Source organism: Trachemys scripta, chromosome 4 (assembly GCF_013100865.1).
Source record: "Trachemys scripta elegans isolate TJP31775 chromosome 4, CAS_Tse_1.0, whole genome shotgun sequence".
NCBI classification, from domain to species: domain Eukaryota; kingdom Metazoa; phylum Chordata; order Testudines; family Emydidae; genus Trachemys; species Trachemys scripta.
Genome location: NC_048301.1, coordinates 128,773,093 through 128,796,712, shown reverse-complemented (window position 1 = coordinate 128,796,712; position 23,620 = coordinate 128,773,093). Strand labels below are relative to the sequence as shown.

At 54.0% G+C, this 23,620-nt stretch overlaps 1 protein-coding gene across 1 annotated transcript in view; it reads right to left on the bottom strand.

Annotated features, from left to right (window-relative positions):
* Positions 1–5,780: 5,780 nt before the first annotated feature.
* TULP1 (TUB like protein 1) overlaps positions 5,781–23,620 on the bottom strand; it is a 34,377-nt gene continuing 16,537 nt past the window's right edge. The window contains exons 3-14 of the mRNA XM_034767475.1: positions 23,248–23,377; positions 22,190–22,339; positions 20,396–20,518; positions 18,955–19,068; positions 17,569–17,709; positions 16,895–16,992; positions 16,006–16,176; positions 13,925–14,037; positions 11,175–11,283; positions 10,642–10,740; positions 10,123–10,294; positions 5,781–6,589 (exon numbers count right to left, since the gene is read on the bottom strand). Coding sequence (XP_034623366.1) covers positions 6,456–6,589; positions 10,123–10,294; positions 10,642–10,740; positions 11,175–11,283; positions 13,925–14,037; positions 16,006–16,176; positions 16,895–16,992; positions 17,569–17,709; positions 18,955–19,068; positions 20,396–20,518; positions 22,190–22,339; positions 23,248–23,377 — 1,554 coding nt within the window. The 3' untranslated portion in view covers positions 5,781–6,455. The remainder of the gene's footprint in view (positions 6,590–10,122; positions 10,295–10,641; positions 10,741–11,174; positions 11,284–13,924; positions 14,038–16,005; positions 16,177–16,894; positions 16,993–17,568; positions 17,710–18,954; positions 19,069–20,395; positions 20,519–22,189; positions 22,340–23,247; positions 23,378–23,620) is intronic.

Genomic DNA, 23,620 nt, shown 5'->3' with positions numbered 1-23,620 from the left:
TGGGCAGGCTGTGAGCATCAGGGCTTGAACTCAACCCCTCCCAATTACTAGTACAGCTGAAATTTACATGATAGGCAGAGCGTCTACTGGGGACTCCAACAACAATGTTCTGGGTGACCCTGTGGCCAACTGGCTAGAAGAGCAGGAGCCTTGATTAACCAGCACCTGGGAGGTAAGGCTTTACCCTACTTTAGGGTGTAATATTTTTTTTCCACTTTCCATTGCGTGCAACTGTCAGAGTTGTGAAACTCAAATGCATCTCCCTACTGGTTCATTGGACAAACAATGATGCTTTCCCCCGCTCCATGCTCTGTGTTTCTAATGGGCTAAGGAGGCATGCAATTAACATAGCTGTGAGTATTTCACTTGGGGTGAAATCTGTAAAACCCTTTAAAAGAAAAAATATTTTAAGCCTAAGTGAAGTTGATAAGGTCTCTTATTTTTTGATCTTCCCCTGCAGCAAACATTCCTTTTGTCCCTCCCACCATCTTCACGCATTGGTCTTTCTTTGTATCCATCACACTCTCGGTAGCACAAAACAGATGCACATTTCAACTGCTTCAACCCTTTTTCTCTTCTGTTGTCTCTGGCACTAACAGCCGGAGCAAACAAAGGACCAACTATCTCCTGCCCTACTAAATTGTTTTCAGTTGTTTCTTGCGCTGCAGTTGGTTTCAGTTTTAATTATTTGTAAGTGTACCCGAGTTTGGGATTACTGGTGCGTGCATTAATTGTTGTTGGCTGCATGCATATGTTGCTAGAATTGTGCGTATTGAAGTAATTCTGAAAGGTGCTCGTTGTTTATATACAGGGGGTTCTGTTTTTCAGTTAGCTTTGTGTTTGCTCTCTGCGGTAGTGTTACAATAATTGTTTAGGTTGTGTTGGGCTGGTATTTGGATTAGGTAAAACAATATTTTTCTGGGGATCAGAGGCAATAATGGGCAAAACTGAAAAGGTTCAGATGTTTGATTTGGACGGTACCCACCAAAAACAAAACAAAAAAAAACAACTCTAGGCAAAGTTTTGCACCAGGCCTTTTAATGACCTTATAGGTGCCCCATTTCTGATGGACCCAAATAGCACTGAACTGCTGTTCTTAGTGTATTTTGGCTCTTCCTCTTCCATCGATGCTCAGGTAATCAAGAAGAACATGAAAAAACCCACCCTCAGAAGGTATCCAGACTTTTTCCTGTCTCAGCAGCGGTTTGGTTCCAGTTTGGAATCTGGGCTGAAGATTCTTACTTTCTACGCTTTGATTATCCCTAATCAGAGGCTGCAGGCACAGAAGAACAGTGAATGTAATGGGGACAGAGGCTCTGATCTGGAGCAAAGGGGTCTGACCTGCCTAATGCTTCACTTTTTAACCACACAAGAGGTCCTCAGCTCTCACTGTGTGGTTGTAGGAGATAAGTCTTGGATGTGTCCAGTTTGCCTGTTGGTGGTAGGATGAATTATCCCCACCATCTCCTCCATGCTTAGGCCACACCTTTCCTGATGCAACAAGGCAACAGATGGGGACAATCCACTACATCCTGGTAAAGGGGGATGAGCTACAAAACCCTCTAGTGCCTCAGACACCTGATGTGAGCTCTGCAGGATGTTCAGCAAGAGATTCCACCATCATTTAGAGAGGCTGAGACATCACACACTAGGAAATAATACTGTAAGGGGCCATCCTGCATTGGGCCCCAGGAGTTGGGACAGAGGAGCTCTACAAAGTCTTCTCCAGCTGCAACTCCCTTCCCCTCCCGCCCTGTGCCTGACTGGCAAAGAGAACCCCTATGGTTCCAAGAATTCCCAGGGATCAACCCCAGAGGGCGGCTGATGGCAGCTGGTGGGCCCACTCTCCTTGAGAACATGGGGAGAGGATGGCCGTTGTGAAAGATGGCAGTTCTTTGGGAGTTCCTCTGAAGCACACCATGAAGCAGTGGTTTGTTTTTTTAATAAATTTGTCTTTAAAAATCAGTCATCTGGGACCATAAACATCACTATGCATTAGTCATAATTCTTATAACCGCACAGCCCAGGAGGGGTAGAAAGTCAGGCTCTGGTACCTACCTGCCCCTGACAATGGGTGCAGTGACTCAGCAAAGCCTGCTCTCCCCTCTGAGCTATGAGCAGTAAGGAGGTACTTTATACCCCGTTACTACACTGCGTGGCTGGGTTTACTTGAATCTGCCTCAGTGGTGGGGCCTGGACTGGATGACTTCTTGAGGTACCTTCCAGCCCTACATTTCTAAGATTCTATAATTAGCACTGGGTCGCTGCCTCTCTGGCTTTTCTGGGGAGATCAGAGGCCATGACCGATGGATCCCTGCTGGTTTTGGTGCTGCAGCTCTAGTTTCTTTTCCCCCCCAGTGTTCATCACCACCGGCTTATTCGTGGATTTGCTTGGGAGCCCGGCCATGGCACTGCAGTCGAGTTGTCACTCCACCATGGGAGTTTGTGAAAGAGAAGGAGGGACAGAGACCTCCCCTCCTAGAACAATGACCATTAAGCCTTTCACCCTTTCCACTCCTTTAACAGTTAATAGTGACTTCTTTACCGCATCAATTTACAGAGCACCCTCCAACCCTCCTGCTACACCTACCTGCGTGCAGGGCCGGCTTTAGGCCAATTCAACCAATTCCCCTGAATTGGGCCCCGCCCCTAAGAGGGCCCCGTGCCCAAGCCCAGGTACGGTGTACCGGCAAGAGCCAGTGTGCTGTACCTGTGTGGCCCGGCTTCCCCAGGGAGCCCCAGACCCTTTAAATTGCCACCAGAGCCCCACTGCTGGAGCCCTGGGGTAGGGCTGCGGGGCTCTGGGGGCTATTTAAAAAGTCCGGGGCTCCCATTGCTTCTACTGCCCTGGCCCTTTAAATAGCCACTGGAGCCCCGCCGCTTCCCCAGGGCTCCCGCGGCTATTGAAAGGGTTGGGGCGGTGGAAGCAGGGGATTCCCGGGCCCTTTAAATAGCCCCCGAGCCCCGGGCTGCTGCTGCTGCTACCCCGGTGGGGTAGGGAGGAGGAGGAGGAGGAGGCACTTACCGTACAGGGTGGGCTCTGCCCGCACCAGCCCCGCATCCCTTGCCCTGCCTGCAGCCAGCCCCTGTCTCCAGCCAGACTCACATCCCCTGCCCTGTCTCCAGCCCCACACCCCCTGCCCTGCCCGCACCAGCCCGTCTCCAGCCAGCCCCGCACCCCCTGCCCTGCCTCCAGCCAGCCCCGCACCCCCTACCCGCAGCCCGCCCGTCTCCAGCCAGCCCCGCACCCCCTGCCCTGTCTCCAGCCAGCCCTGCACCCCCTGCCCGCAGCCAGCCCCTGCCACACCCCCTGCCCTGCCCCCCCCCCTCCCCTGCCGCACCCCCCCTGCCTGAAGCCAGCCAGTCCCGCACTCCTCTGTCTCCAGCCAGACTCGCACCCCTTGCCCTGCCTGCAGCCAGACCCTACCTCCAGTCAGCCCTGCCCTGCCTCCAGCCAGCCCCATGTCCAGTGGTGCCCTGCAGTTCCCAGGGCATAACCCTGCACACCTGCTTCAATGAGGGGGGCAGGGAGCAGCTGGGACCCACACATGTGCACACCCCCCCAGGGAGTGGTGGGGACCCACACATGTGAAACGGAGCTCATTTCTAGTTCAGGCCCATCGTTTTAAAAAAGAACTTTAGGTAGGGTTAACATACATCCATATTTTCCCGGACATGTCAGGCTTTTTGGTTCGTAAATCGCCGTCCGGGAGGAAATACGGACGTATGGTAACCCTATTGGTACAAAAAATACATACTGTGGCACAGCCCTTAAATCAGAACTTTTTATAGGGAACCGGTTGCTAAGTAATGAAAGGCTTTTTTGACATTTTTTTTTTTTATAGTCATCCCTGCTGGGGCCCCGCCGAAAATGTTCGAATTGGGCCCCGCATTTCCTAAAGCCGGCCCTGCCTGCGTGATTCACTGACAGACAACAGTCGGCTGATACCCCACAGCACTGGGCAGCAGTTTAGGACAGGAAGTGAAAAATAGCATGGCAGCCAATTGAAGCAGAAAGGAGACTGTTCAGTAGGCAAAAGCTAGTTACCCAAATTAGCCCTAGTGTCTTGGCCAAATTTCAAATGTGCCTGCTCTTCCAGAAAACACCCTGGAGAGCTGAAATGAGTGGTCAGAAGGCTGGGGTGGGAGGACTTTTCAGAGAGACAAGGCCACGGCCCTAATCAATACATAAGTACTGACTCAGAAGGAAGAGCTCCACGCCTTCTGAGTCACTGTCAGCACTTCCTTGTAGCACCTTGCATTTTCCCCTTGAGGTCTCTCCTCCGAGTAAGGACCCAACCTAATCATGCTCAACTTGTCCGGTGGAACCGGATCCCAGCCAGCGGCTGTGTGGCTGCAGGCTGCACTGCCTGCTAGGCAGGGAGGCTAGAGAGGGGTGGGAGTGTTTGCAATTCCTATTCGTCTAATAAAGATAACTCAAGGCACAGGCTGTCTTTTAAAAGATTCCCCTCCCATTAGGAGGGGGCTGGCTCTGAATCTTTCTTTTGTGGAGCAGCCCGGCTGCATTTACCTTCCACACACTTGATGCGGGTGATTTTACATTACTATGGCCTCATCTGGTTGCTTCAATATTTGCACCCCTTGGCAAGATTTGGATACTCAAAGCAAGTGGCTCTGGGGCCATTCTCATTCAGAAAGGCCTGTAGGAAGTGGAGGAGGGAGATTACATACACCATGCAGAGGGGATTTGGAGTTCCTCAAGGGCTGACTCCTTGGAGCGTAAGGAAAGGTTAACGACCTCAGAGCATGGACAGAGACTCCATTGCCCAGCATTTTATGTGGCACAGCGAGTGCCCAACGCCACCCAATCACAATGGCAGCATTTTATATCCCGTTTGCGCTGCTATAAATGACTACGCAAGACACAGGGCAATGGAGAATCAGGCCCTGGGTGTCAGAAGCAAGGGAGGAGGAGTGTCAGAGGGGCTTGGGCAGCCACACCCAGTGGTCAGAGCCAATGTCGAGGTCACAGCCGAGGGCCAGCGGAATCCAAGGAGTTGTAGCCTAGGGTCAGAGCTGGGGCCGTTGGGAACTAGGGTGACAGGATTCAGTGAGTGGATGAGGCTGAGGGCAGGAGCCAGGAACAGGGCAAGGATTGGGAACAAGACTGGAAGTCAGGTAGCAGATGGCAGGGTCTGTGGTAGCAACAAGCCAGGATCCACCTTGTTGTACAGACAACTTACTGTGTCTCTTTCTAGCTTAAATAGTGTACTTGGCCAAATCAGGGATTCCGGAGCTTCTCCAATCAGGTCCCTGCGGGTGGTACCTTTAGTGGAGCATAAGGCTTTATCCCAATACTCCAGTTACTAGTAGACCCGTCAGGTGGTGCTGGTGTTGTGGATGTGGGCCCAGGTTCAGGGCCTGCAGATAGTCACAAGGGTCCACTTCCCAATGGGTGCACAGGGGAGATGGTAATGCATAGGTTTGGAATTAGGTCCATCTCTGCTCCTACAAAATCCAGATAAGCTCTTGACGAAGCTTGTGCCCAGTGCTGGTTAGAAGCACCTTCACAAGTACATCCCAGACTGGTGCTCTCCATGAACCAGCCGTGTCTGCTGCATAGCTAGAGGTCAGAGTATTGCTCTCCAAGAATCCAATATATCTTCTGCCTGGAGAGGGAGGAATCACGTTGGCTGGACAGTGCATGTGAGGGATACTTACCCTTCCATTCCCTTGCTGTACCTATTCTGGGGATATAGAAAGCACTCTGGTCCAGCACGAAGTTCAATTTCATTTTTTTAATGAACAGAGACTTGTCCCACAGTTCTTCATTTATTGACCATTATCAGTACAAAGAAAACAAATTAAAACAACCTGCTCCCCCACCTGTGTCATTTAAACCTAATGCTACAATATATAAAACAGAATCTAAAAAACAAAAGTATTTCAGGGATTCTGAGGAACTTCCTGAAAGGATGATGTCAGAGCAACCGTCGGGCTCATCTGCTAAATATATAGCTGCTTTGTAGTCTGGGACCAGTGGCCAGTTCTGAACCACCCAGAGACTCAATGGAGACAAGAGTACAAAGAGTACTCTGGTATTCTACAGTAACAATCCAACCCACTATAGCTTAAAAGAGCGTCTTTGCAGTGCTTGGGGCCATCTCTTCCATCAGGGTGGAAGCTGAGGAAGACGGAATGGTGACTGTGTGATATCTGACCTGCTACACCCTAATCAGTGGATACGTATTTGCATTTAACGACTCCACTTGGTCTCATTCAGCTCCACTCTCCAGATGTGGACAGGTAACATTAGTAACACCAGTCCAGCTGTTATTCACATCCGCAGTGTGATTCACGGGTTCTCGAGTGTCAGCACAGATCCCCGTATTGTAGGCAAACCCCTGCCTTGCTCAGCCATTCCAACTGGCAACGTTGCTCCTCCGACTGGCCTAGGCTTAGTACAAGTCAGGGACGTAGGGCTCCCAGGCGTGTTATTCACAGGCCAGCTTCCCATCAAAGCTGGACAGGGCAATGGCGAAAGCCTGCACAGCACACATGGGGTAGTTATAGTCCATGGTGAAAGCGTCGTCCGCCACACGGCCGAACTGCATCACAATGTAGTCAGCTGAAAGAGAGGAGATAAGAGACCATCAGCGCAAACACGCACACGAACAGGTTCCTGGGCTAATCTGAGTGCCAAGGGTCAAAGCCCCACACCCTCGAACCAGCCAGGCAGCCAAAACTCTGGCTTAAGTTAGGAGACTACCCAAGGCTATGCAGTCTGTGGCAGAGCCCAGAACAGAATTCAGATCTCCAGCGTCCTGGTCCCTCCCAGTCACTTTGAAACTCGTGAGCTGCAACAGTTTCCCCATCAGTAACCCAGGGATAACTAAACGGGTTGAGAGGCTTGATTCATTAATGCATGTCAAAGCTTTGAGATCCTTGACTAGGAGGAGGCACCGGATGAAGTGCTCCTTTATACCTCTGAATTCCTGTCTGCGCTGTTACCCCCAGCAGCCCAGCCAGAAAACCCACGAGGAAGTCCATCTGATGACATTTCCAGCTCAGTTTTTCAGCTCCCAGTGGCTGAAGTCGTACCCCTAGGGATCTGGATGCCCAGGGGCTCAGCTTGAACCCAGCCTCTGCAGTTTGTCCATCGAAGGTGACCTTCCAAAGAAGCAATGCGTCATGTCTCCGAGTTTGAATGTGTGGGTCCTGCACCTGCTGCCAGCTCCCAGGCTGTGGCTGAGTGAAGCACCGTGCCATGGTGGACTGAAAGGCCGCGGGGCTCTCGCTCAAATGTCAAACCCAGCAGACAGGAGGGGACTGAGCAGGGTGGGGGCTGAACTCAGCCACCTGCCTGACAATAAGCGTTGCCATTTAATCAGCAGAACCAGCCCTTCCCCTCTCAGCGCCGATAGGGTAAGAGAACACAGGAGCCCCAAACACTGCCTCCCCCAAGGGGAAACTGATCCCTTGCTAGAATTCCTGACCTGACCATTCTCAGCACAGCAGTGGCACTCCCCCAGCCCCTCCCGTGGCTTCCTTTTGTTACACCAGCGAGGGTGACAGGAAATCTGTAAAAATAACCGGGGGGCCCCCCAACAGGTTCTTTCTGTCCTGTAATCCAACACTCTGGACACGAACATCCCCTGATTGGACTGGACAGGTGACAGGCAGAAGAGTCCCTCGCTGCTTTGCATGCTTCATAAAGCCGCTGAGCTGCCCTCGCTCAGATATTCGCAGGTGGTCTCTGCCGCGAGTCTGGGGTACAGGGTGGGTGGAGCCCGACAGTCCCCAAGCAGTCAGCTGTCTGAACTTCGAACCCTCTGACTGATTCTCAGGGACCTTCCAAATCCAGCCAACTCATGAAGCCAACCAAGTAAAATGTCATTCTGTCTCCAGCATCAGCCTCGGAATGGAGCCAACACAGGATTGTTTCGGCCTCTGGGTGAGACTCACTCCCCCGAGCAGAGGCTGAACAAGGTCTGTGGATTGCTGAACACCTAGGAGCCATCACCACCCCACCCCACCCCCCGCTCGGGGCCAGGTTTCCCAAAGAGCTCAGCTCCCAAAGCGCCGGGCCCCATTTGTGGGTGCTGAGTGCTTGAAAATTTAGCCCCGAGCTCTTTTAAGCCCCACAGGCCTGATTTTTGAGAACTTACGTGGTGCATATTGGGGGACATAAGTGGTTGCGCTGGGACTCTGCCCAGAGGTGAATTTTCATAGATTCCAAGGCCAGACGGGATCATGGTGATCATCTAGGCCAGGGGTCAGCAACCTTTCAGAAGTGCTGTGCCAAGTCTTCATTTATTCACTCTAATTTAAGGTTTTGCATGCCAGTAATACATTTTAACGTTTTTAGAAGGTCTCTTTCTATAAGTCTATAATATATAACTAAACTATTGTTGTATGTAAAGTAAGTAAGGTTTTTAAAATGTTTAAGAAGCTTCATTTAAAATTAAATTAAAATGCAGAGCCCCCCGGACCGGTGGCCAGGACCCGGACAGGGTGAGTGCCACTGAAAATCAGCTCACATGCTGCCTTCGGCACGAGTGCCATAGGTTGCCTACCCCTGATCTAGCCTGACTTCCAGCAGAGCACAGGCCCAGAGAACTGGCCCCAAATAATTCCTAGAATTTCTCCCTCTATGATCATACATGGGATACGGGGAGTTCAGATGCAATGGATTCAAAACCAACCACAAAAGGGGCCCATGTAACGCTGGTGTAGGCAGACGCTCAGCTATTGGCATCAGTGGGAGCTGGGCTTGCTTACACCAGCGTTAGAGTTGGTCCATGAGCCTTTCCGGGCTCTACACTTAGCTTATCGAATGGGTTTCGGTGCGGGGGTGCTCACTGCCTCTCATGTCCCGCCTCCCCCAGCTCCGGGCTTGGGCCCAGCTGGCCCAGGTTGGGGCCCTGGTGGAGTGACCTGCTCCGGGAGCTCTCCCCATCAGCGGGGGCCCCACCAGGAGTGAGCAGCGGCACGGATGGTCTGGCTGGGGAATTCTGGACAGCGTCGTCCTAGGGCCTTATTCTAGTTATTCATCCAGTGACCAGCAGCGAGAAGCTAAGCCGGGAGCACAGCAAGGCAGAGCCCTTGTTTAAAGGCCCAGAGGAGAACAGTTTTCTTGCCGCTAGAACCGTGCCCAAGGAAGGTTCCAGGCTCAAGCTGCACGAGCCAGGCTGGGGAACTGCAGAACTTCGTCCGAACTGCAGAGCTCCCCCGTCCACCAGACCCACGTAGCCCCAGTCCCCTAGTACAATCTGCCTGGCCCTCTGGCTCCCTCTGGTGCTCCACTCCAGCACGATCCACACAGAGCAGGAATTTGGCCCGCCATGGGCCCAGAGCGGTGAGCAGCAAGGCTCCTAAGGAGTACCATTCTGCTCGCGCAATGGGCCTAACGCTCCCTCCGAGCAGGTTCCTTGCAGAGCGTAGCCCCTTATTTAAAGTGAGATTATGGTCCGGAAACTCCCACCAGGATTCCTCTCAGTTCAAATGGACTGCAAGTTTCTGAGCGGGAACAAGACCTTTCCAGCTGCCAATCCCCCCACTTAGCCTGCTGGGACTGTTCCTTCTCCCCCAGGTAAAGATTCTGCCCCCACCACTGGATGTCTGACTCTCTGGCTGATGCCTGAAGCTGAGCAGACTCCGCTGACCCCCTGTGACCATCAGGAGCGGAAACTCGCTTTGGCTCAGATGCTACCTTCGCCCGGGGAGCAGAAAGGGCGAATGAAGTGACCGTGCTCAGTAAGGTGCGTGCCCAGCACCGTAGCTGCCTTGTCAGTAACGTGCGAGCCCCAGAGCAGGGCGCCAGGACTGTGTTCTGGGGACAGACCGCAGCAGCCCACCTCCTGACCTCAGCATGAAAAGCTGCTGAGGACACCATATCCTCCCAGTTCCCATCTGGTGCCAATCAAGACCCAGATCAGCTTTCCATTCATATCCCATGGACACAGCAACTCTCCCCCAGGATAACACTGCTCACCATGACCAGAACGAAGCTCACAAGCACAAAACTTAAGCCGGAGAGATGGCGTGAGATTCCTCCAGACTGACAATCCCCACCCCTTTGGCGGGAATCGCCTGTGTCTCGCACACTGCTCCCTGACCGGGGAAATCGACCTTGCGGGATGACTCTCCCTACGGACTTACGATCGTTGCCGTGCACGATCTGGAAGTTCTTGACGGAGGCGTGGGTGACTCTGCCATGGAAGTTCAGGACGTAAGACTGGGTCTCGTCATTCCATACCGGGGCCTTGTTGTGCAGCTCGATGAGGTTGTCCATGTTCTTGTTCTGCCATCTCGTAAGCAGCCCGTCGTTATCCTGGGACCAGCAAGAAAATACGCTCAGGAGGCAGCACGAGTCTTTCTACCCCTAGGAGTCCCTGCGACTATTTCCCGGGGTGTGCGGGGTCCGTATGAGGCTGTATACCATGTGTGCACACCCCCATACTCCTGACATCAAGGGGAGCTGGCCATGCCCCTTTAAATCATCTCCAAGCTGTAGGCTTCTGCCATTCTGTTCTAGTTCTTATACTGTGCCTGTCCCCGTGGTATCTGAGTGCCTGGGTGGGGAAGTATCACCTCCCTTAGGGATTGCTAAGAAGTGGGCTATGCCACGGAGGAAAGGGGGTCCTGCTCCCACCATTGCTGGCTGGTGCGCTGACTTACGTTTCGGGGCCGGATTGGCACCCGCTCATTGTCCGAATTCATTCCAGGGATGATCACGGTCATTTTCCGGGGTCCTTTGAACCCTAAAACATTTGTCTCCTGAAACAGAAACCCCAGCGGTCTCATCAGTACGTCACCAGAGGCTCACGCATGCTGAACAGGGAGAACAAACATCCCACTCCAAGACTTAGCAGCTGTTTCCTGACCCACTGGTACCAGCAGTGTGCGTCTGGGACTCCCTATCGTGACTGGGATACGCAGTGCTCCACACTGCCCCGCCTCCCATCCAGATGTGCATGCAGCTGGGAGAACCTCGCCCTGCCGCCGCCCGGTGGAGCAACAGACCTCCGCTCTCCAGGACAGGATGCAGGACAGCCGCGCTTACTGGCAATGAATCCAGGACTCTCCCGATCTGGCACAGACCACAATGGGCACAGGAGTCTGAGACCTTGGGCAGCCACTGTGGGATGCTGCCCAGCGAGGGCGGCTCTCTACCGGGGGGAGGGTGGAAAGAGCCTACACCTGTTACTTACATACACGACGGCTGACAGCTCCTGTCGCACGTTCGACCAGTCGGCATTTGCTCTGTCGGGGTTCACACCGTTATCAAACACAGTAAACTTAGTCCCCATTAAATTGGATCTACAACGAAAGACAGAAATCAGGCTGAGGACCTGGGGGAGGGGGGGTGTATGTGGCACCGTCACCCCTCTTCTGATCCTCTATTTGCCCTTCCTTAGGTTACCCTCTGTGGTGCTATGAAAGGGGTCTCCGGGGCACCAGGGTATCTCAGCAGATCTCCACAGCAGCACAATCAAAGGGAGGAAACAGGAGGGGACGTGGGGTCTTTGCAGTGGTCCCAAAACCCAAATCTCTCCGCAGAGAGCGACAGGAGCAGCTCTCCTCCACCAGAGTCTGTCAAGGACAGTCACTTACTGACAAGCACCTGATTAATGGGGAGGTGGGAGGGGCATGGGCTGTATCCTGCACAGGGAACAACCTGCACCAGGCCAGGCTCTGTACGGCCACATGAGACCCCAAGGCATGGAAGTGCTCCCTAGCTTCCTCCAGACCCAGCTGCCCCTTGTGCACGGCTCCCCTGGTCCATCGCGCCCATCAGTTTGCCTAGCACATTTGTGTAGATGGCTATCCAGGGAAATGCCAGCAAAGTGGGGCTGGATCTAGTAAGGAGGGGACTTGGGGGTTCCAATCCCACCGTGCTAGCCAGTGACCCTTTTCACCAACGCAGCAACCGAGCAGGTCTCCTAACTGCAAATGCATCCCAGATTCCTTTACACCAGGGCTGTCGTGCTTTGAGGGGCATTGTCGGTAAGATTCTGGATAGGTGCCTGATACACACAACTGAGCAGAAACAAAACCATCTGCAGCGGGAGAATAGCATGTCACAGACACTGGCCAGTTTAGAGGCCACGGGAATCACCCACACACTGGCTCTGCTACACCCCCATATAAGTAGGGGCTTGTCTGTGCACAGAATTTGCACTGGATTAACTTAAAAGGGTTTAAAAAGGGATGCAAAGTCTCATGTGGACACTCATATATGGGTTTAAACTGGTTCTCTCTGTAACTTCCACCTGCAAAGTTACTCACTCACGCTAACCCGATGTAAGAAGACAGGTTTGCATTGACCGAAGAGCGTCCACACACAGAGTTGCGCTGGTATAACAAAATCAGTTTACAATCACATCTTTAGGTAAACTGGTGCAACTCTGCAGGTAGAACAGGTCTTGGCTCCCTGGGCAGCTCTGTGCTTAGCCTACGCCTGAGGTAGCCAGCCTCCGATATCTACTGACTTGCTCTGAGCTAACATCCTGTCATTTATGTGACAGGGTAGGGTGCTCGTAGGGTGGAACCCGTCTCTGAACTGCCATACACACAGCTACCTCCTGCTCCCTGCTCCAACAGACCACAGTGAACGCCTCTGGCCCGCAGCGAAGGCTGCTGGGATGTGTAGGACTCCTCCTCGCTGAAAGCACTGTCAAGAGGTGACCTTTCTCTGCTTCCGAAAGAACCGGACGAGCCAGTTCTCCCCTCCCTGCTCCCCCAGTGCCAGTCCGGAAGCCAGGTCTAGTAACAGGAGGCTCCAGTTCCAGCCAGAAAAGCTGTGACCCCCAGCTACAAAGTCAGAAGGACTCAGCTGGGCTGCAGTGGGAAGCAGCAACCTAAACAGCATGCACACCAATCTTGGGTCCCCTCCCTCCAGCAGTTTTCTTTTGGGGGCTGAATTGTGTGGGACTTATTCCTCCATCTGAGGGATTCAGTGGAAGACCCATTCCCCATGTCTGTGGGGGACATGTTCTCCCCACGTCAGCCATCGAAGGACCAGTTTCCACCCTACGTGCAGTATCAGTGCGGTGCCTGCACAATAGGTAGTAAGCCAACCAGCCTGAATAGGGGGGGTGGGGGGTGGGGGGAAATCTGAATGGTGCAGTGTGGGCCACATCTCCATGTAGGAAGGAGGGTATGTACATGGGAAAACTGCACCTGAGCCCGGGAAGTGAGGGAGCGGGGTGGAAGGATCACCCCTTGCCCACTGTTTCCTGATAGCTTTTAGACATCAATTTAGTGCCAGTGAAAGGAGCCAGATGGACAGTCCTGGACACTTGAGTCCTCCCTGTATCTCTGCAGCAGGGACAGACCACGGGGGGACAGGGCTGGCTGCTCTCACACTGCACCCACCATGGGCCTATCCTGCTCTGGACGGACCCCTCTAGGGCCGAGATACGAGTTCTGTCCCAATGGCCCAGACCATCCCTGGATGCTCCGCTGAGGCTGCCAGCCCGGGGGCTGATTCGTGTCAAGTACGAAGGCCCTTTTCATTATATGAACAGCTGTCCCCGGAGAACAGGATTGGGACCCACCAAATCACTGCACGCAGGCCACCGAACACCCCTCGGTTGGTGACCACTTTCACTCATTACCGACCAGGATGGGATCTGAACCCGTGACCTAGATGTGCAAGCACCCCGACCCTCCCAACGTTCACTTCACTGTGCGGCAGCGTTTGCTAAACCACGATTTTACACAAATCCCAGCAGATCGGGCTTCAGAGCCGCAGGAACAGCAGAATGCAGGAAATAACCCAGGCAGCAGGAGACCTAGGCTGGCACGATTCCAGATGTACAGGGCAGACGCTGCAATATAGTGGCTATTCTCACTTCACTCCCTGGCACTGTCACCTACTGGGAATTTGCTCTGGACTCCTGGAAATGGGAGGTGGCCCAGGACTCAGTGTTGCCCGGTGCCACAGCTTTTCTCGTACCTCAGCTTCCCAATGAAGTTCTCTCCGCCTCGGGACAAATCAGTGGGGTCAATGGAAATCAGGTAGTTCGAGGTCTTGCTTTTTTTCCGCTTCCGACCAGCCAGCAGGAACACCTGTCGGAGACGGGAAGGAGGGGGCTGGATTACAGGGGCTGAGCAGGGGATGCTCAATTGTTGCAACTTACAGTACGTAGGACTGAAGCCGCACACCTTGAAGAAGTTCTACCAGGCACAAAACACTCAAGCTGCTTGCTAACAGGCTGCTGGGAATACAACATGCAGTGCACTACCTCCCTAGTAAATACAGAGCTCAGTACAAGGCCACTATCCTGATATTCAAAGCCCTCTTGGTGACTGGCCTTAGCTACCATAGAGATCGCCTGTCTCTGTCTCCATGACCACCACCACCTGTGACAGTTGCCTTCCCTGGAACAATGAAACTGTCAACACACAGGAGAAGCTCGGAGCACAGGAGGCAGCTTTCACAGGAGCTGGGCCTAGACGCACTGCCACAAGAGATGGGAATGACTAGGGAGCTCACCATGTTCCAGACTAACTGCTAGACTCATGTCTGAGACTTAGATTTCCATGGATCCTTACCTTCCTCGGGGGGTCTTTTTAAAGTCTCTGGGGACAGTGGCTCTAGGCCTCTCGGACATTCTGGCTTCTGCAATAGGACAAGCTTGTGAGTGCCAGTCTTGTGACATTTACATGACCCACGCTGCAGCAGAACACCATGCCACAAGAGGAGAGGGTGGCGGCCCAATGTCACCGGGCTGTGATTGTGATGACATCTTATGGATCTCCCAAAAGGAGACACTCTCAAAGACACTGGCTAAGCCTGGGGAGTTCGGTTCTGGGCCGGGCCTTGTATTCACACACTGGGTATATCTATGCAGCAAAGAAAAACCCATTGTGCAGTCTCAGAGCCTGGGTCAATTGACTTGGGCTCTCAGGATATGTCTACACAGGGTTTGCGAGGTGGAAGGGCCCCAAAGTCTACACAGCAATGGAACAGCCCGAGCCCAAGTCACCTGGACAGCCATGGGTTTTTCTTTGCAGTGTAGACGTACCCCCTGTGGCTAGGGCTTTCTAACTGCACCTGTGGAGCGACAGAATTGCACTGGATGTAAAGAGCCTGGAGTATCTCCCAAGAGGGATTGTGGGAATATGGATGGAAGGGAACAGATCAATCAGCGGACAAACGCATTTCAGATCGCAAGCTGCAGCCCTACTCCAGGAGCAGTGTGAAAACTGCGCCACTGAAACAGCATCACCATTGGAAATGGGGCATCAGCTCCTGGGAGAGGTGCATCTTCAGGCAGACACAGTAGGCCTGAATCGAATAGGAGTGCTGACAGTCACCCTTCTCTCATCAGTACGCAGGCACAGCTGCATGGGTTCGTAACACTGCTCTCAGTCTGGAGCAAAGAGGGGAAACCACCATGGAATATCAGGAGGTAGAGATGGGACAGACTCATTGGGACAAACTCAGCCTTGGTGTAACTGCAGTGGCTGCCTCAGGCTTACGCTAGGGATGCTTCTGACCCATTAGGCCAGTGTTCATCTCTATAGTATATTTTCAAGTGCTTTGTCCGGCTTTAAGTGTCCTGAGTAGAGCTGGTAGGGAATTTCCCCCAAAAAAGTTTTTCCTGCCCGAGCTAAGGTCGGTTTCAACCAATCTCCCGATTCGAAGAACGTTTGAAACACGCTGAGGCTGCCAGGACGGCCGATTCCACAGGTCCAGAACAAAACCGTTCACTTTACGATTCAAAATGACTTTCCCTTTTGTCAATTCAACTAACACCAGGTTAAAAACCAAGTTACAAGGTCCAAGTGGAAATTAAACGTTTCGAACGTCTCAAAAAGGAACACTTCGATTGATGCTGGTTGAGATGATCATAGGCTCACCGTGTTTTCTGAGACGGGGACTTTTCGCCTCATTTCAGGGTGGGAAAAATTGTGCAAAAACTCCCGTGGGAAAACTGTTCCCCACTGAGCTCTCACTCTGAGCGAGGGGCTTGCCCCGCTCCCCTGGGAGGGATACTCCACAGTCTAATAGGCTGGGACCTCACTGCTTGCCTTTTTCTCATTGTCCAGGTGCAGGTAATATGTAGGATAGAGGCCCCGGTCCATCCCCTTCTTGTCTCGAGTGACCCGACACTTGATGGTCACCCCCTGAGGAGCCGGCCGCAGCACAAAGTCCTCCAGGTTGTCCACTTCGATGATGGGGGATGGCGGCCTCTCCTCCTTCTGTGGCCCGGCACCCAGAATGGAAAGGGGAGAAGGCTTTAGGGAGGGCTCATTTCAGGCTCTAAGGCTTTCCGGCAAGAAAGAGTTAGCAGCCAGAAACACACCCACCACTGCGTGACGTGTGCCCGGCCGCATCTCGCTTTGGTACCTTTCCCTTCCTGTCCAGTCACAGAGCTGTTCCCTGGGCCATATTCCTCATTTCCCCTGGGTCTGGCCGGTCAAGTGCCAGGCTCCTGAGCATTTCCCTTCTCTGAACTTAGTCCCCACAGCCACCGCGGGAACCTGCCGGGGCGACCCCCTCCTCCCCCCGGCCACCGCGGGAACCTGCCGGGGCGACCCCCTCCTCTCCCTGGCCACTGCGGGAACCTGCCGGGGCGATCCCCTCCTCCCCCTGGCCACTGCGGGAACCTGCCGGGGCGACCCCCTCCTCCTCCTAGCCACTGTGGGAACCTGCCGGGGCAACCCCCTCCCGCCAGCTGTCACGGGAACCTGCTGGGGGCCCCTTTAGGCAGCCCCATCCTCTATTCTTTCCGTGGCCCTGCTCTGCAAGATGGGCTGCCTGCGCATCCTCCCACCCTCCTTCAGCATTAACACCAGAAAGTTGCTGCAAATGCCCCTTGACTTGGCTCTGGGGCTGCCATAACCCAGGAGTGAGGGAGCCGTGAGGAAACCCCCGTTCCCCGCGCTGCCCATTAGCCCGGACCTGCCGGCCTTTTACCTTCTTGGACTTCTTCCCTTTCCCTTTCTTATTGGAGTTCTTCTGAGGGCTTTCCGAGGCCTCTCCCTCGCTCCCCTCTCCAGCGGCTTTGGGAAGAGCTGCAGACCAGAAACACACAATGGGCATTGCCCGCTCTGCTGCCCAGAAGTGGCCCAGAACTCGTCAACCCAGCGGGATGGCGGGGAGGAGCTGAGTGCACTGGCAGGTGGAGGGCGCTGGTGGATTGATTTATAGAGGCAGCGGCCACCCTCGGCACAGCCTGTCGTCCGGGAGCAGAGCATTTTAAATGACCTGCACAGCCAACCGGTGGCGGCAGGTCATGTCTGAAGCAATGTGATGGGTACTCTGCCAACAAAGGGAGGGATCCTAACTCGATCACATTGGCCAGGCCTGGGCAAGCGGCCACTGTGGCATTTCTGCACAAGGCAAGTCAAAGGACACGGCCGATTCCACTAGCTAAATTAGCCAGCAGGGGGCAATACATCCTCCTCCTCTAGAGCCCAAACATATGACTCACAATAATACCCCCACCTGACGAAGATGGAAGAGTTCGTAACCCCAGGTGTCTGGTATCTGCCCATGTGCTGCCCTGCTGCTGGCCCTGAGCAATGGGACTTGTACTCTTCTGTGCCCAGAGCCCACCATGGTGCACCCCCCACTCAGGGAGCACCCACCTTTCTTTTTGGTCTTCTTCTCTTTGTGGCTGTCTCCTCCCGCCTGGAACATGGAAGCCGTGTCCTTTTTCGTGTCGGGTTTGATTGGCTTGGTGCTGGAATCAGAGTCGTCTTCCGCCTCGCTGTTCGTGAGAGCTGGGGCTATGGGGGCAGACACATGCACAGAGGAATCAGTCAAGAGAGGGGCTACGGATCCCTGTGCTAACGCTCGTGTCTTTTGTCTGAGGATCTCAAAGCCATCGAGAGACGTTAGCTAAGGACCGTACACATCTGTCATGACAAGGGGATATTTCGCTCAGGAGAACGGAGTTACTCAGGGTGGGATTTGGTCAAGATCTGGCTAGCGGCAGTCAAAAAGGCGAACAGAATGTTGGGAATCATTAAGAAAGGGATAGATAATAAGACAGAAAATATCATATTGCCTCTATATAAATCCATGGTACACTCACATCTTGAATATTGCATGCAGATGTGGTCACCCCATCTCAAAAAAGATATATTGGAATTGGAAAAGGTTCAGAAAAGGGCAATAAAAATGATTAGGGGTATGGAACAGCTTCCATATGAGGCAAGATTAATAAGACTGGGACTTTTCAGCTTGGAAAAGAGACAACTATTGGGGGATATGATAGAGGTCTATAAAATCATGACCAGTGTGGGGAAAGTAAATAAGGAAGTGTTATTTACTCCTTCTCATTACACAAGAACTAGGGGTCAGCAAATTAAATGAATGGGCAGCAGGTTTAAAACAAACAAAAGGAAGTATTTCTTCACACAATGCAGAGTCAACCTGTGGAACTCTTTGCCAGGGGATGTTGTGAAGGCCAAGACTATAACAGGGTAAAAAAAATAACTTAGATAAGTTCATGGAGGATAGGTCCATCAATGGCTATTAGCCAGGATGGGCAGGGATGGTGTCCCTAGCCTCTGTTTGCCAGAAGCTGGAAATGGACGACAGGGGAAGGATCACTTGATGATTACCTGTTCTGTTCATTCCCTCTGGGGAACCTGGCATTGGCCACTGTGGGAAGACAGGATACTGGGCTAGATGGACCTTTGGTCTGACCCAGTATGGCCATTCTTATATAGCACCTGCACTCTTCGGAGACATGCCATGGGTCTATTACTGATTGCACAGACCTCATCCAAAAGTCGTACAGCCACGTGCCAGGGGAACCGAGTCAGCACTGAGGCAGGGCAGGATGCTTCCCCTGTTGAAGCATCACCAGAGTTTTCCTGGGAGGTCTCCCATCCAAGAACTGACCACTCAGCTCTAGCCATATCCCAAAGGCTCCCATGGTACCAGTGGTGACTCCTCATGCACCCTTTGTGGATGACGAGAGCTCTGGGGGCCCAGGGGATGTATGGGCAGCTGTCGCCCTTCACCTTTCTTTTTGCCTTTTCTCTCCTTCTTGTCCCCGCTCACTTGGAACATGGACATTGGCTCCTTCTTCGTGGGCTTGGCAGCTCTGGGCTTGGCATCGCAATCACTTTTGTCTCCTACAGGGAGGGAGAAAGGAGACAGTGTGAGGACAGGAGGGGAGAGAAAGGGCAGCAAGCTGGGAGGGCGGAGGGAATAGCGAGGGGTAAGAGATGGGGCAGGGAGGGCGAGAGAGCAGGGAGGAGTGGGGACAAGCCCGGGAGAAAGGAAAGAGGGAATGGGAGGAATGGTGGAAAGCCAGGTTTGTTGAGGGGAGAGAGCAAGGGGCAGGGAGGAGACGAGAGAGAGAAGGGGGACACAGGGACATGACTTCAGGACCTCTGGAGACACAGGACAGCCCCAGCCCTCTGCTGCCCTCCTCCCTCAGCCACTTCCCAGGAGGCTTGGGGCCTCAGCTGGCCAGTGCTCCCTGCTCATTCCTGGCCTGAGTGTTAACCGCTTAGTCCTGCCGACTTCCCTAATAACCACCCATTGCAACCCGCCATCTCTGGCTGGGGCTTCTCTCAGGCCAGCCCCGAGCCCTGGCTCTCCCTGGATCAGAGCTGCCCTCTCCATGACCTGCCTGCGTCCCAGGCCCCCATCTCCTGCTCTCTAGCAGTGTGTCCCCCGTAACACCTAGCCTGAGCCTGCTCCACTGACCCGGGGGAGAGAGATTCCCTCTTGGTCCCTCTGGGAGACGGCTAATTGGAAGACAATGCTGAGAACACCCTGCCAGCGGAGGTGCTTTTCCCTCAGCCATATGCTGGAGTCCCCAGTGAGGCACTCGGACTCCAGCTGGGAGAAGTGAATCCCCCATGGTTTAGTCTCAAGGGTGCTTGATTGGAAAGAGCCTCGTCCGCCCCTCAATGCCCTGCAGTGGCTTTGGAAGCTCAGCTCTGCGAACAACTCTGAATGCTGAGCTCCATCTGACTCCCGGGCTGTCTGCTCGCAAGGCGGAGGCAGAGGAGGGATCCCGAAGCCAGGCAAAGAAACACCAGCTCCAGCCCAGCTGCCTCAGTTGACAGGGAAATGGAAATATGCAGCAAAAGGATCCTTCCACTCCTGTCCCCTAGGACGTTTCCAGGAGAGGGATTCTGATGTACACACACAGATCCCCAGTGACAGAGGGGACTCCACCAGGCCATGCCTCACCATAGCATCTGAGCACCTCACTCCCTATGGTCCCCAACGCACAGAGAGGGGACTGAGGCTCGTAAAGGGGGAGTGACTTACCCAAGGTCACACCCGGAGTCTGTGGAGGAGCAGGGAATTGACCCAGCTCCCCCAAGTCCTACTCTAGCGCCCTCACTGCTGGAGCATCCTTCCTCTCACTCACGCAGCAGGGCTCACTCCCCCCAGGGTTCACCTCCACATGCCAGCCCCTTCTCCGGGGCTCCAGCTGCTGACCTTTCGGCTTGGGTTTTCTCTCCCTGCTTTCTCCAGCTGGGATTTCTTTGGGGGGCTTCTTTTTTGGCTTTTTCGGTGGGTCATTATTCTCCGCCTCCTCCTCTTCCTCCTCCTCAGAGTCCTCTGGAAGTGCGGGGATGGGGGGAGGGAGCGGAACAGGGATGAGAAGAAGATTAAAGAAAAATGGACATAGCCACGTTAATACGTGACTGTGTCGACGGCTCCGCCTGCCCTGTTTAGAGGAACTTTCCCCACAGCTGGGGACTAGCTTGGGGCCCACTGGACCTGGACCTACCCATTGCCATATGTCACCCATTGCTTACACCTCACTCACCCAGTATCTGGGAGTCTAATCCATGCTGGGGCTCAAACCAAATTTGATCACGAATCCTGGAAAACTGGTTTCTAACTGGCTTGGCCAGCCAGTGTAAATGGGATCAATCTGGGTGAGAAGAAAGCGTAAAAGTGTGCTTAAAAGCCTTCTTAGAAACCTCCAGTCCGGAGGGCTGCTCTGACTTCACTGGGCCCACACTGGGAACCCCTCCACACACACACACACACACACACACACACACACACACACACAAACCACTTTGAGAACCAGTTTGGCCAGTCTGGACTACACTACACCAGCTGAACCAGTTTCAAACCTGGTTGGAAATGCTGGGGTGTTTCCCCCAGTGTAGATCAGGCGCTAGAGCTTTTTACCTCAGGAGTTTACCCTGTAGGAAATAGCAGGTTAGAAAATAAAGGCCACTGTATTATGCAGGAGAGTGAGAGAATTTGTGTGTTTGTGGAGGTGGTGGGGGAGGGGGGGGCGTGTGGTACAAGGCTGCCACCTAGTGACTGTCTTGCCTCCTGGGCTTTTCCTAGGAGTCTGTGCAGTAAATGCATCCCACAGGGAGTCCTTTCCTTTATCCCTCGCCTCCTCCCTCCCCTGGAGAGACAGTAACTAGGAATGGAGCAATTGCCCACAGACCCCCACCAATGAACAGGAGCTGGTGGGTCAGGGTGGGTGAAATATTCGCCTGGCGTGCATTAGAGGACAGGCATTAGAATGGGGCCGAAAACTGCAACAGCCACCTGCCCGATCTGTGCAGCTGTCCTCCGAAAGCAGAGCCGGGTCTTACTCACCCTATGTGGGAGCTGGGGACTTTCCCAGGACGCGGCCTTTCATTGCCTTTTAGGGGTGGAGGGGGTCGGTTCGTCAGTGGTGCCGAGAGCATTTTCAAGCAGGCTTTCAGATGGGTTTGGATTGAAAGTGCACAGTGTGTGTGGGAGGGCTGGGTTGGACTGGGACGCACGATGCTGTTTTGTGTTTGGATGAAGATTGTGTTGCAGTGTGATTTTTGGATTGTGGGATATGTGCAGGGCTGTGTCCTGGATTGTGAATGCCACGTATATATATATATATATATAAAATGAATGAATGAATGTGTGTGTGGACTGCATTTGCATGGCGTAACTGTTTGGATCGGGTTGTGAGTGCAAAGCAGTGTGTTGGATTGGGAGCACAATGCCAGTGTACAAGGGTTGTGTTTGGCCCGGTATGCGTGGTGAAGCTGTGTTGCCGTGGTAATGCGAGGGTGCACTTGTGTTGTGGCGTGCAGGCCTGGCTGTTGTGTTTGGGCTGTGAGTGTGTGTGGCTGGATTGTGACACAGGCAGGAGCCTGTGGCCTGTATGCTGGTGTGTGTCTGGTCGTGGCTGTGTACCAGGGTTGGGTGTGGCGGGTGTGAGAGTGTGCAGCATGCATTAGAGACCCCGTGGGTGGAAGCGGCCCAACGCCTTCTTACCCTGCTTCTTTTTCGAGGCTTTGGCCACACTGAAATGCGACGTGGGACTTTCCTTCTTCTTCCTGGGCTCTTTGGTGGATTTGGGGTAGGGCTGCTTTTCACTCTCCTCCTCCAGTTTCTCCTCCTTCTTCTTCCTCAGTTTCCTGACAGCTGCATGCGGCGAGAGCGGCCAGAGTGAGGACAGAAACACAGACCGGGACAGGCAGGGAGTTGGCAGTGGGGGCGGAACGGCACATGCTCGGTGTGGTGCGGCTTGGAATGAAGTCAGACTCCACTTACCCCGTAGCGCACTGCAGGAGGGGAGAAGTGGATGGGGGTGTCTCTCGTTGGGGAAGGATGGGGGGGCCGTTTGTCTCTTGGAGGCCATGGAAGTGAGGCCCCGAGGTGATCTTCCAGAGTGGGTGGATCAGAGTGGGGAGGGGAGGCTACGGGTGCCGGGAGGGAGAGCTCATACATGGGACGCCCCTATATTTAGGGGCTTGTACGGGCATACAGATGGGGTTGGCCCTGGCTCATGTCTAGGTCCAAATACGCTTTGCGGGGGTCACTCCCAGAGCACAGGCCTGCGTCTTGGAGGCAAAGTTTAGGCACTGTGCCAGGCTAAATGCCTGGAGGTGTCTGCCTGTGTGCACGGCCGGCCTGGCACTGCTTTGTGGGCAGTACAGCAAGGCACCACCACAGACAGGGGCTCAACCTCTTCTACCAGCAGCTGGTTTCGTGCCCTGTAAGGGGCCATGCACGCCGGACAGCTCCTACCAGCACAGCTGGGATTCTCAAGTCCCAGTCCCAGCACAGGCACTGGCACACAGAGAGGGCCGGTGCCTTGTTCTGGGGACAAGCCCAGGGCTTTGCTGGCTGTCCCAGCGCTGCTGGAGAGGAGAGAGGCAGGAAGCCGGCACAGAAGAGTAATTTGTTCAGGGAATGCACAGCCAGGAGGGCAGCAGGTGTGGGGGGGTGTGTGAGAGATTCAGAACCTTCCCCGATTCCTTATCTCCCCCGTCCGCAACTCCCAGGGGCTGCCTGTCCCTGGCTGAGGTCGAGCTGCTCACGTCTCTTACTCTGAGAGGGGGTGCTGGGCTCCTCTGCCGGGCTTGGGTTGTCCAACTTTTTCACTTTCGATTTCTTGGGCTTGGCTTCCAGCGTGGGCTCCTGGCGCTTCTTCTTCTGCTTCTGCCCTGGCAGGAGGCGCTGAATGGAGGGACACATCATTTACAGGCGTACAAAAGACCCAATAACAGAGCCCTGGCCCTGGAAACCCTACAGTCCACAGGCCCGGTCCAGTGCAACCCACTGCAATACAGAACACGCACGAGGGGGCCAGGACCCTTCTGCACGGGGGTGCAGTCTGCATAACTGGAACACTTCCCAGGACAAGTGGGTCTCCACAGAGCCTCAGAGAGAAGCGGGGGGGGGGGGGGGGGGGGGGGGAGG